General features: G+C 36.4%; 1 protein-coding gene across 1 annotated transcript in view; it reads right to left on the bottom strand.

The window, feature by feature from the left end:
* Window positions 1–14,275, bottom strand: part of LOC102838839 (mucin-19-like) — a 121,367-nt gene that overhangs the window by 99,084 nt on the left and 8,008 nt on the right. The window contains exons 2-9 of the mRNA XM_006865345.1: window positions 6,973–7,040; window positions 4,433–4,453; window positions 3,833–4,021; window positions 1,700–1,852; window positions 1,001–1,126; window positions 733–885; window positions 519–641; window positions 31–153 (exon numbers count right to left, since the gene is read on the bottom strand). Coding sequence (XP_006865407.1) covers window positions 31–153; window positions 519–641; window positions 733–885; window positions 1,001–1,126; window positions 1,700–1,852; window positions 3,833–4,021; window positions 4,433–4,453; window positions 6,973–7,040 — 956 coding nt within the window. The remainder of the gene's footprint in view (window positions 1–30; window positions 154–518; window positions 642–732; window positions 886–1,000; window positions 1,127–1,699; window positions 1,853–3,832; window positions 4,022–4,432; window positions 4,454–6,972; window positions 7,041–14,275) is intronic.

Here is a 14,275-nt window from a genome sequence, read left to right as displayed (position 1 = left end):
TGAAATCACCAGAATTAGGTTCTCTATTACCTTTGATTCCACTTTCATTAAGTCCATTGTCACCAATTTCGTTTGAATTGGAATCGTGAGAAACAAGATTTGCTTCACCCCTTCTTTCTCCTGATCCAGTACCAAAAGACCAGCTCTTGCCCACTAGCAGATAAATAAAAATGGCATTAAAAGAATAAATTAAAAATGCAAACATCATTTCAGAATATCACTAGAACAGAATCCAGAATTAATCTACCTGAGCTGCTAGCTTCAGATCCACTGATGCCCACACCACCTCCCCTAGATTCACTGCTTCTAGTTCCCATTACACTACATGGTCCAAAAATAAATCTCAAATTTCCAGATGACTTTATTAAAAATTGTCTCTAATCCTTTGTCTGGTACCACCCACAGAGCATAAAAGGATTTTTAATAGAACACATTTTGAAACACTAAAGACTCAAAACTTTTCCATGCATACATACTAAACAGGGTCACTTAAACCATCAGATCTAATTCTCTAGTACCTTTTATTTCATTTTCACTAAATCCATTATCACCAATTTGCTTTGAACCTAAATCTCCAGAAACAAAGTTAGCTTCACCCTTTCGTTTTCCAGATCCAAAACCAGAAGACCAGCGGTTTTCCACTATCAGAGAAATAAAAGAGGTATTAAAACAAGAGAAGAAAGGTGGGAATCAATTTTGTTTTCCCCAGAACAGAATCCAGAACGAGACTACCTGAGCCTTTGGCATAAGATCCACTGCTGCTCACACCACTTTCTCTAGATCTACTGCTTCCAAACCGCTCTACACCAGATGTTTGAAAACCAAGTCCTGAATTTCCAGATGAGTCTCCCATAGTATTACCCCTAGTCCTTGTACTGGTACTACCTGCAGAATATAGATTTATTTTAACAGGATTTTTTTAAATTTCTGACTCAGATCTTTTGCATGCACAGAAACTAACCATAGTCACTGAAATCACCAGAATTAGATTCTCTAGTACCTACCTCTGATTCCACTTTCATTAAGCCCACTGTCACCAATTTGATTTGAAATAGACTCACTAGAGCCAAATATAGCTTCATCTTTCTTTCTCCATATCCGAAACCAAAGGACAAGCTATTGTCCACTAACAGATAAATAAAAATGGTATTAAAATAATGAACATTGTAAATCATTTCAGATGTCACTAGAACAGAATCCAGAATGAGACTACCTGAGCCACTGGCTTCAGATCCACTGATGCCCACACCACCTCCACTAGGTTCACTGCTTCCAACTCCCTTTGTACCAAATGGTTCAAAAACAAATCCCAAATTTTCAGATGAATCTCTCAAAAATTGTCTCTAATCCTTTCACTAGTACCAGCTGCAGAGCACAAAATAATTTTTAATGGAGCACAGTTTGAAGATTTAAAACTCAGAACTTTTTCATGCACAGATACTAAATATCATCACCTAAGCCATCAAAACTCCGTTTCTACTACCTTTTATTTCATTTTCACTAAATCCATTGTCACCAAATCGTTTTGAACCAAAATCTCCAGAAAAAAAAGTTAGCTTCATCCTTTCTTTCTCCATATTCAACACCAGAAGACCAGTAGTTTCCCACTAACAAAGAAATAAAAGATGCATTTAAACAAGAAAAGAAAGGTGGGAATCAATTTTGTTTTCTCCATAACAAGAGTCCAAAAGGAGACTACCTGAGCCTCTGGCATCAGATTCACTGCTGCTCACACCACTTTCTCTAGATCCACTGCTTCCAAACTGCTCTACACCAGATGTTTCAAAACCAAGTCCTGAATTTCTAGATGAGTCTCCCACAATATTACCCCTAATTCTTGTACTGGTACTACCTGCAGAATGTAAATGAATTTTTAACAGGATATATGGGGGGTCTATTATTTCCAAGTCTGATTTCCTTAATAAAGTGTTAAACCTATATGCCTCTTAACTAAAATGTTTAAATATCTGAGTTATGTTAAAGAAAACAAAGATACTTTAAGAACATAAACCAATAGTGCACAAACTTTTTCCATGAGTACCTCTGACACTAAATTTTATTTTGGTTAAAAAAAAACAAAAAAACAAACAAAAAAAAACACCAACCCTGCTTTACTAATCAATTTTTTTTTTTCCAAAGCAAAAACTAAGAATAACTTGCAATACTTGTTTCCGTGGCTGCAGAATCAGAGCCAGCTAATCTATTGCTTGCCACATTAGCATCAAATGCATTGTGACCAGAAGGACTATGACTCATTTCATTTTGGGTTAAAGCAATGTCATCAAATTACCTACCGCCAGAGAAAACATTACTAAGACCCACTGCTGATGTGATTTCATCTATTGTACAAAAATATAATTGTTATCAAATAAAAGGTTCATTAATTCATGTAATGCAAGAAATTAGTCTATGGACATTGCTTGAACTAGGCCTATATTATAGTTTTGGATATATCCCCCCCATATATGTTTTCATACACAATTCCATAATGAGTTACATAACAACAAATTTATTACAAAGGCTGAAAAAATTCGAATAGTGCAACATTGAAGACACGTAAGCTATAGTTAAACTGTGTTCTAAAAAATATAAGAAAACACTTTGGAATTTAAACAAGAGTAAATATAACTGCCTTAACTTGCTAGTCATAGTGATTTTATCAAACACAAAACAGGTGGCAGGCAAGGAATTATTGTAACTGTATTGAAAATAGTTCAGCCTAACCCCTATTTCCAAAGTTGTTTCTCTCTTCTTATTTGTTTCTACATAGACACATATATGAAGTTTTAATGTGAAATACTGATATGATTATTCTTTCTAGGTGTCCTTTTTTTTTGTTTATTTTTTAAGAAGTATTAACTATGGAGATTTTAGGAACCAGGAAGGCAAACTAAAAGTTTATATTGGCCAAAAGGAAGAAATGCTTTGAACAAGAAAGGAAATATCCTACCTAACAAATTAAGAACAATTTTTTAGAATGAAATAAAATTTCAACTCACAAATAGTTGAGAAACCCTGATTTATAATATTATTCAACAACTTAATTGTGAAATTTAAAGAGAGAACTCCGATGTGGAAAACACGTGGTGTTTGGAAACAGAAACATTAGTAGAAAGACGTACAGTGAATTTGGGTTCTGGAAATAATATAAATTATACTTTATACCATGGAAAACAAACCATGGTATTTTGCATAGTTTCATATGCATGCAAGATTTGGATAATGAATAAAGAAGACTATAGAAAAATTGATGCATTTGAGTTATGGTGTTGGAGGAAAATATTAGAAGTACCACGAACTGCTAAAAGAATCAGCAAATCTGTGTTGAAAGAAGTATGGCCAGAATGCTCCTTAGAAGGCAGGATGGTTAGACCTCGTCTCTTATACTTCAGACATATTATCAGGAGGGACCAGTCCCTGGAGAAGGACACCATGCTTAGTAAATTGGAGGCCAATGAAAAAGAGGAAGACCCTCAACAAGATAGAACGACACAGTGGCAGCAGCAATGCAGCAATGGACTTGAGTATAACAACAGTTTTGAGGATGTCACACGACCAGGAAGTGTTTCATTCTGTTATGCACCTGGTTACTATGAGTCAGTACTGACTTGATGGCACCTAACAACAACACCATGAAAAACTGCTTTATGAATGAGTGATCATAATAGCAACAGAAAGACAGCATAGAAAATAATTGCCAGAAAAAATGGTACATTTTTTTTTTGTACATCTTTCACAATTTTCTCTAAAGACAATCACTCTCACAGACACTGGAACTGGTGACTATAGATTTGCCACTGGCATTATGAAGGCCATTTTCTGTGATTAAAACCAGAGTATCCCAAATGGAAAAACGTGCTTGCTTCCCAAGCAATCATCTCTTCTCTAACAGGACCTGGTGGGATGTCTTCTAACTCTAAGGTATCTGTCTCTTGGTGTTCTCTTGGAACACTAAATCCACCGTTAAAGAGTCTTCTGTTTGAATCACCAAAGGATGAACTATTTAACAAAGCGTTACCTACTGCGAAGAGCAGAAGATATTATTTGAAAACAATATTATTAACACAGGTTATAAAAGTCATCTGAAAGTGACACTACAAAAAGTCTGATTTTAGGTAAGTGCCATCATGCTGGCAACATTTGGAACATTTACTATGGATTGACTTATTCACCATTCTTATCTCTCTTTTTTTTTTGATGGTTCTAAGACCTCAAGGAAGAGAGAAGAATACAGCTGTGAAGATTTAATAAATAATGTGTACTAGAAAGGCGTTACAGGGATAAGGCAGATACATCCTTGCCTGTTTATTTCTCCATTACTAAACCCCAAATTCTAGTGTTCCACTTTTTGCTTTAAGAATAATCGGAATATTCAGACCACGCTGGTTTTGCCTAATGGACCTCATTAGTGGATAAAACTATAATAACATACCTGCTTCTCTTCTCTGTCTTTCTGTGAAGAAGAAAAAAATAAAAGCGTTTAAAGTACTTGTAGCATTCACTTTCTTCAAGAATTAGCTTAAAAGCAATCTCATTTTAGGCATTTAACTAGGTCTTTTAGGCCTTTAAATAGGCCTACTCTATTTAAAACTACAACTGCACTCCCATCTTATTATTCTTAATTACCATTATATTACTCTATTATTCCATAGACTCTATCAACTTCTAATATGCCATGTTTCTGCTTATAATGTTCACAACTTAATGGTCTCTTTCTAGACTTTATACTTCATTTTAGATGAAAGGATTTTGTTTTGTTTTTATTGTTTTTGCCTATTTTATTCACTGAGGTACTCCAAGTATCTTGAACAGTGCCTAGAGCATAGAAGGTAGTCAATATTTATTTAATAAAAGCATTAGATAATAAAGACTTCTCCTTTAGGTAGTCTATATTATATTTCGTAAAATATATGATGCTTGCTGTCATATCACTGACATAGTTTTAGAAACTACCTTATAAAATTAAAGCACATTAGAATAACTTCCTTAAAACTATGGTACCCATAAAAGATTATAGAAAATATGCACTTTATTTATTGAATAGATAAGAAAATGAGGTACATGAATTGAAGTTTTTATGTGTCTAGCAAATATATGCATATATTCTATATAAAGAGAAAGAAAATATTAATGTGTTTTTTAAATAGTCAAGATTGCAGTTGATTGTGTAAAGACCTCCCAAAGTTGTTTTTGTTAGGTGCCGTCAAGTCAATTACGACCCATAGTGATCCTGTATAGGGTTTCCAAGGAGCTGCTGGAGAGCTTGAACCGCCAACCTTGCAGTTCAAACGATTTTGCAATCTGGCACATTAACCCACAGCGCCACACCAGGACTAAAGTGTTTAGATCAGGCAAGTCCTAGTGTGGCGCTGTGGGTTAATGCACCGGACTGCAAGGTAGATTGAAAATGCAAAGTCTGTGGTTCAAGCTGACCATCTGCTCCTTAGAAAACCTATAAAGGTCTCTATGGATCGGAACCAACTCCAGCACTCAACAACATAGCCAATTTGATTATAGTTGTTTAAAGCAGCCCTCCAACCATTATTATTCTACTTTTCTCTATATACATTTTCTCGTTTTTCTTTTTCTCTGTCTCTCCTTGGCGCTGTAGGATCAACACTGGACTACAAACCAAAAGGTCTGTGTTACAAACCCTTGGAAATTTTATACAAAGTTGCTATGAGTTAGAATTGATTCGATGATACACAACAACAACTCTTTGCATCTTACACACTCTTTCTCTTATTTTTATTCTATCATTCACTATAATGTTTTAGAACTGCACTTTAATATTTAAATAGCTTTGTTGTTATTAGGTGATGTCGAGTCAGTTTCAACTCTTTACGACACTGTATAGGATTTCCAAGTAGTAAGGCTATGATCCATAGAAGAACATGGGCTTTTGAGTCAAACCCATTTGGCTTGCCCAATTGCACTCAAAATGTTCTTGGACTGCACCTCTCTTAGGGAAAATGCAAGAGGGATTTCTGCTCTCAGTCACATAGCCTCTCTTACCTTCCTTAGACTATATAGCCTTCCTGCAAGGACAAAGTATACAAACAGATGATCAACAGGTCCTGCTTACCTAGAGTCTGGGATGCAACACTCTCCCTCCCCATTCTAAACCATGTTCTAAGTCCTCAGGACCCTAAAGCCCCAAATCCGCTATCTGGGTTTGTATGGGTGGTTTTCTCAGGACTATCTTCTCGAGGTTGGACCATATTGCAAGGATGAAGTTCCCTTGTCTGAGGAAAAATCAGATGGTGGCTGGTTGCAGAAGTCATAGATGTGACTTAGGCATGCAGGCATATAACATATATAACTCTGGTAGCGTAGTGGTTACCAATCGGGCTGCGAACTTTAAGGTCAGCAGTTCGAAACTACCAGCCGCTTTGCGAGAGTCAGATGAGTCTTTCTGTTCCCATCAAGATTTACAGCCTCGGAAACCCTGCACAGGGTCGCTAAGGATCGGAATCGACTCGACGGCACTTAACAACAACAACATATATATTATATATAATATTCTATGATATCCAATTACCTGAGGGAATTTCTTAAACAACTGCTGGGACTATTTTAATTAAAATAGATCAGTAATGAATTAATTCTAGAATACAAAATAAAAGCATGTTCCATTATAAATAACACAAAGTCAAATCTTAAATATAAACATTTCTCTCAGATTAATATTATGTTTATATGTATAAAATGTTTTAAAATATTTTACAAAGTAAATTGACTAGGCAATTTCCATTTTAAGTTTATCTTCTGTATAGATATGGATTAAATATCAAACTGTCTGGTTCAGATTATATAAAAAACACACTAAAGTTTGTTTGCTCATTAGTAATAAAAGGCAGTTCATTTTAAATATTTCAAGGATTTTTCCAGGATTTCCTCCAAAGATAAACACAGCCTCCCTACTGATTTTTAAATATGAACGGTATAAGAAAATGAAAGAAAATAACTTACCTGGTTTGCTTTCAGCTATTTTACCATCTGAAGAAAGAAAGGGAGAATTGTTGTCACCAGTAGCTTTTCTAAATGACAAAATTTGCCAATATAAACTTAATTTTGATTAGAGCTATTTCTTGTCTTTAGGAGGTTTTTTTCATAGAGATATGCTGTCTGAATTCAATACTCAGGCATAAAACCTAGCCAATCTGGAGTGCAGTCTAGATGCATGAATTAGGGTAAAACAAAATGCAGATAATGGAATCATTCTTAGATGACTGAAATGGTACCTCAAAATGCTAATTATATTCTATTGGTGAAATTCAGAAATTTTAGCTTAAAAATCATTTTCATGTGACAAAATTGCTGGGTAATTAAAATTCATTAACTTGAACCAAATGGTAACAACTTCTATTTTGCTATTGGTGGTTATGTGCTGTGGAGTCGGTTCCCACTCTGTACAGGGTTTCCGAGGCTGTAAATCTTTACGGAAGCAGAAAGCCTCATCTTTCTCCTGCGGAATAGTTTCAAACTGCTGACTTTGCGGTCCGCAGCCGGGTTCGTAACCATTACGCTACCAGAGCAACAGAAATCGTGGTGTGACACTGTAACGTAAGTGCTTGATTTGAACTACAAGGTCGGTTTGAACTGCAAGGTTGGTGGTTCAAACTCACCAGTCGCTCCTCAGAAACCCTATATAGGGCTGCTGTGGGTCGGAACCAACTTGACGGCATTTAACAACAACAATATTAGATACTAAGAATCATGCACATACAACCTTCAAATAATGTAAAGTTGTTACTGCTAATCAAAGTGAGCTTTCTTCATACTAAAATAAATGGCAGGTAAGTTTGTCAATCAAGTATGTTGCTGTTGTGTTGTTAAGTGCCTTTAAGTCAATTCCGATTCATAGAAATCTTATATAGGGTTTTCTAGGACCAGTTAGTAGGTTTGATCCACTGACCTTACAGTTAGCACTCCAGTGCATATCCTACAGCAGTACACCAGAACAAGAAAGTATATCACAACAAATGACACAATTTATACATAAATGATTATTGTTGTTAAGATGGATGTTGTTGTTGTTGTTAAGTACCATCAAGTCCATTCTGGCTCATAGTGACCCTGTATAGAGTTTCTAAGAAGCAGCTGGTGGTTTTGAACCACCAATCTTGCAGTTAGCAGTCCAGTGCTTATCCTACAGTGCCACATCAGGACTCCAAATTAGATGTTGTTGTTGTTGTTGTTATGTGCCGTGGAGTCGGTTCCAACTCATAGCGACCCTGTACAGGGTTTCCGAGGCTGTAAATCTTTACAGGAGCAGAATGCCTCATCTTTCTCTCGCGGAACAGCTGGTAGTTTCGAACTGCTGACCTTGCAGTTCGCAGCCCGATTCATAACCACTACGCTACCAGAGCGCCTTAAATTAGATGTAGAGATATAAAAAATAGTTTCACCAAATATACCAAGACCTTGATCTCCAAAAGAATTTTCTCAAGTACCATGCTAACTGAAATGCATAAAAATATCAAGAGGGTTTTGCACATAGATTACATGGTTTAAAAACTTAAAAATAATTTTTGATAACTTTTATTTGTATATTTAAGAAATTACAGACTTTTTTTCCTTTTAAATTCTTCTAAATGGTCTATAACTGTTACAAATATCCTAAGACCAAACTGACTACATATAAAAAGTTTAAGAAACATAGTCTTATACTAATATAAATTTAGAAATTGAAACTGTCCTGGAAAATCCAGTACTTTGGTCTGTAAATCCTAAATAAATTAAATTAAGATAACATAGCAAAAGTGCCAATTAAAAGAAAAAATGTTCCCCATGTTCTGATAAACTGTCAAAACCAAATTGTGTGTAGTTACACATGCAAATACACACACATGTATGTATCCAAAAAGCTATGAAGGAATGATTTATAGTCTTGGCTCATTGTTGCTGTGAGCTGTTTTTGAGTTGATTCCAACTCATGACAAATCCAGGGTTAAGACTAGACTTGTTTAAGGGTTAAGACTAGACAAATCCAGGGTTAAGACTAGACTTGTTTCATAAGGTTGTCAAGGCTGCTATCCTTCAAAAGCACATAGCCACACCTGTCTTACCAGGTGCCTCTTGGTGGGTTCATCCCACCATCATTTTGACTCGTAGTTGAGTGCTTTAATCTTTATACCACTCAGTAATTCCATGGGTGAGTTTGGGAGATACAAAATATGCTTTTGTTTGTTGTCGACCTAATGCTTTTTTAATTTTGTGTGTGTGTGTGTGTGTGTGTGTGTGTGTGTGTGTGTGTGTGAACTGAGTGATAGTTTACATGGAAGAACATCGGCTTTACACCAACCATTGTTTCATTGCAATGATTACAATCTCCTCAATGTATCATCATTCAACAGTATTTGCTTCCATTCCCTCTGGTATTTTGGGTTTTATTTTTGGGGGGAGATACACAAAAACATTCATGAAAATATAATCATTTAAACAACCAAAGGGCAAATTCTGCAAACCTGCCTCCTGGCTGTCAGCACCCAGTTCTTCTCTTTCCATGAGTTCAGAGTCCTCAGCTGCCCCCTGTCTCCATGCCTACATCTCTGCCTACATCTCTGGTGTCGCTGCTTCTCTGGATAGGATCTCGCATTCCACCAATGCTCTTCTTCCTTGATGGTCCTAAAGTCCTCTGTTTCTGGACTGTAAGCTTAACTACTCCCCCGTTTTTATTACAAAGCTTCTACCTTTACAGTTGTGACACTTGCAATTAGTCATGATGACATGTACTCACTATTGAATCATAGGAATCTTATCCCTATCCATTTTCACCAGACTCTATGAAAACTATTGATGACAAAATGAAAACTATTCAGTGGGGACTCTACATTCTCCTGCACTCTCTGAAACTAAACTGCCGCTTGAAAACTTGTAAGCCAGTCACTTCCTGCCTTTATTGCCCTCTCAATTTAGGTAGCCAATGTCTATGTTGCCCATCCCCTATCTACCTTTTTTGTAGTGGGGATAGGATTGATACTTGATGTGAAGACTCCTTCCCTCTCATTTGATATTTTGAGCTACTACAGCCATAAGTATAGGTCAAGTTTATCAAATTGTAGCAATTTACACTGTTTTCTTTATCAATTTTTTAAAAATCTTCCTCTACTTGAGTTCTCCTCATTTCTTCCAATTGCTTTAGCATCTCTATGCTGGAAGTAACTTTCAGTGTCTCTTCTGACATCCATTTTGAACTTTTCCTTCATTCTTGTCTTCTTAATGACTTTTTGCTTTTTTCATGTATGATGTTCTTGATGTAATCCCACAACTCTTCTGGTCTTTGGTCTTTAGTGTTTAATGTATCAAATCTGTTCTTCAGGTTATCTCTAAATTCAGGTGGGATATATTCAAGGTCATATTTTGGCTCTCGTGGACCTGTTTTCATTTTCTTCAGCTTCAGTTTGAATTTGCATATGAGTAATTGATTGTCTGTTCCACAATCTGCCCCTGGCCTTGTTTTGACTGATGACATGGAGCTTTTCCATTGTCTCTTTCCTCAGACGTAGTTAATTTGATTTCTATGTATTCCATCTGGTGAGACCCGTGTGTATGCTGCGTCAAGGTTGTATTCTTTCACCATACTTATTCAACCTGTATGCTGAGCAAATAATCTGAGAAGCTGAGTTATATGAAGAAAAATGTGCCATTAGAACTGGAGGAAGTCTCATTAACAACCTGTGATATGCATATGATACAACCTTGCTTGCTGAAAGTGAAGAGGACTTAAAACATTTACTGATGAAGATCAAAGAGCACAGCCTTTCAGTATGGATTACATCTCAATGTAAAGAAAACAAAACTCCTCACCACTGGACAAGTAAACAACATTCTTATCAAAGGAGAAAAGATTGAAATTGTCAAGGACTTCATTCTTCTTGGATCAACTATCAACATTCACGGAAGCTGCAGTCAAGAAATCAAACGACGTATTGTATTAGGCAAATCTTCTGCACAAGACCTTTTTAAAGTGTTGAAGAGCAAAGATGTCAGCTTAAGGTGCACCTGACCCAAGTCATGGTATTTTCAATAACCTCATATGCATGTGAAAGCTGGACAGTGAATAAGGAAGCCCATAGAATTGATGTTTTTGAGTTGTGGTGTTGGAGGAGAATATTGAAAATGCCATGGGCTGCCAAAACAACTAATAGATCCGTTTTGGAAGAAGTGCAGCCAGAGTGCTCCTTGGAGGCCAGGATGGCAAAACTTCATATCTCATACTTCAGACATATTGTCAGTAGGAACCAGTCGCTGGAGAAATATATCATGCTTGGTAAGGTGGAGGATCAGAGGAAAAGAGGAAGACCCCCAACGAGATTGATTGGCCAAGAGGCAGCATTGATGGACTCAAGCATGGCAACAATAGTGAGGTTGGCCCAGGATTGGGCAGTATTTCGTTCTGCTGTGCATAAGGTCGCTATGAGTCGGAACTGACTCAATGGCACTTAACAACAGTTTAGTTCTGATTATTAAGCCATCAGGGCTAGGTCAAATGGGTACTATCCTCAACTTTGGGTATTCTTGTGCGTTTCCCCTCACTTCATATCAGCTGGATGCTTCACTCTCAGCTCTTACCCTCCATGGCTATGTCCTTGTCCATGGGATCAGGAGTCCCCAGGTCTCACCACATTTCAAACCAACCAGACCTTCCTCTTCTCTCATCTCCAGCTCAACAGGAGTCTATGGAATGTGGTTGAACTCAGTCCATTTCTTCATTGCTATGCTTCCCCTTCTTCCACTCACCAGCAGACAAATATGGTCACCAGCAAGCTTTCATGCTTGCTCATGCATTCCCTTTAAGTCAGTCTTGGAGGGGTGGTTTATTCTGAAGGGACTTGATTGCTTGCCTTGATGGCTCCCCAGCAAACAACTTGCTTGCTCTTGTAGTAGCCAATTATATGGCAAATTTTTTTGTTTTATTTTGTTTTGGTTTTCCTGCTGAACTTTCTTTGAAGCTGTATCTTCTGTTATTCTAGCTGCTCCAGGCTGGTCTGCTTGTCTAAATATGCTTTTAATGAAAAAGTGTACACTAACATTCCTCATATTGATTGTTGTTGTTAAGTGTTGCCAAGTTAGTTGCAACCCATAGAGACCCTGTTTAAGGTTTCTGAAGATTGACTGGTGGGTTTGAACTTCCCACTTTGCAGTTAGCAGTCTAGTGCTTATCCTACAGTACCATACCAAGACTCTCTATAATAGCTGCTGGTGGTGGTGGTGGTGGTGTGCCATGGAGTAGGTTCCAACTCATAGCGATCCTGTATAGGGTTTGTAAAGCTGTAAATCTTTACAGGAGCAGAAAGTCACACCTTTGTCCTATGGAATGGCTGGTAGTTTTAAACTGCTGACCTTGCAGTTAGCAACCCGACTTATAACTGTTATGTTACCAGAGCTCCTTACATAATGATTAGATACCTAAAAAGTTTTAACTGTCTGAAATGTTGGATGCAACCAAGAAGTCAGCCCCAAACTCTCCAGGAGTTAATAGAGATGTCACAAAACCCCTGCCTGAATGTTTATTCATTTTATCCATCAGGAAAATAATCTTAAGGTCTCATTCAGCATACACACTCTTATCATAGTTACAAGGCTAATGAGAAGAGAATTATGGTGTTCTCATCCCAGTAGACTGAAGCAGGAAATAAAAACTGGACATAATAATTTGATCAGGTTTTGAGGATATAGTTGAGCAGAAGTGAAGCAACAAGGTGGAAAATTAAAAGCAAACATGGAATCTCAGAAACCATCGCCAGAGTAGGGGAAAGGCCGTCTTGCACACATCAGTAGACCCCCAAAGATATCGTTACATGATAAACAATAAGATAATTGGCATTCGTTTTTATATCATCAGTAAAGGTAAACTCTATTCAGAAGAACCTTAACTACGTAGGTTATATCTATAGTTTATTTCAGCAAGTTTACATTGCAAGGGATTTGACTACTTTCATACAGAAAATTGTTTTATTAATAATAAATCATGTCAAGGATCCCACCTTATTTCATTCATTCATAAAAAGTGCATACTGAGTACCTGCTACATAGCAGCCAGCATTGTGGATATAGCAAAGACCATAATCTGCTAGGAAATGTTTATAATTATGTGGATTGAATGAGCAGTCCAAATACTGAATCACAAAATCAAGTGGATATGAAAAACATCAACTTCCTGTGTTTCAAAGGCAGGTTCAGAATACAATTTGCTGTGTTAAAATAAAGAGTATTTTATAAAAGATACTGACCTGCTTTGTGTTTGTAATATAGGGCTTCACCATCTACAAATAAGGGGGAAAAGGGAATAACAATTAGGTCATTTTGTACTTGGCTCAATAGCATATTTTTAAGACAATGAAAATGTTCTTTTAATTTCTATTCTTCTGTAAAATTGAATGTGTGCAAACTATGTTTTGTATTTGATGATATTTCAATGGCAATTAGGTATTTTGGAGTTTTCTTTTTTAATAGAACTAATCTATATAAATTTAAATTATATGAGGGGGCTTCAAAAAGTTCACGGAAAAGTGGAATTAAAAAATAATTTAAATTTTCCACAAACTCTTTGAAGCCTCACCCATACATCTACTTATGAACATCATTAAAATTAAAGTTTTATAGTCTACTCATCTTAGAAATACTTGTAGTCTTTTTAATTAAACCTATAAATCAGTATTAACCAGTACTTTATATTTTTCACACTATCATAATCTATTACTATTACCAATCTTAAGTATATTTTATGAATAAATTTCTGGATTTTATTGTCCCTAAATATTTTCTGGTTGAATATATTCATAGTGTTCCCCACCCTAAAACAAAAAAAAAGGAGGGAAGAAAGAAAAGAAAATGCAATTAATTGTATGGATTTTATACTAATGAGAATATAGAATAGCCTGGGAAAATATGAGAACTGATTATGCATGTCTATTTTGTGTCAGATCTACATCTCTTATCATTAAAGTTTTTCTACCTAGCCAGGAAACTGTTTTGTTTTATTCTTTCATCCTAATAGTTTGGGTTGGTTAAACAATACAAGCTTGTCTTCTAAATAATTTTATTGTTGTTGTTAAGTGCCATAGAATTGCTTTTGACACACAGTGACCCTGTATAGGAAATTCTTTGCAGGAGTAAAAAGTCTCATCATTCTCCCACAGAGTGGCTGGTGGGCTTAAACCGCCTCCCAGTGTTTAGCCTATAGAATCACCATGCACCAGTTGATTATACAGACAGCATCTAAGTATAGGTTGTTGCTGTTAAGTGCTGTTGGGTCAGTTCCAACTCA

The sequence above is a fragment of the Chrysochloris asiatica genome, unplaced genomic scaffold (assembly GCF_000296735.1).
Source record: "Chrysochloris asiatica unplaced genomic scaffold, ChrAsi1.0 scaffold00077, whole genome shotgun sequence".
NCBI lineage: Eukaryota > Metazoa > Chordata > Mammalia > Afrosoricida > Chrysochloridae > Chrysochloris > Chrysochloris asiatica.
The sequence above is the reverse complement of the archived record's forward strand: the minus strand, read 5'-3'. Positions and strand labels throughout refer to the sequence as shown.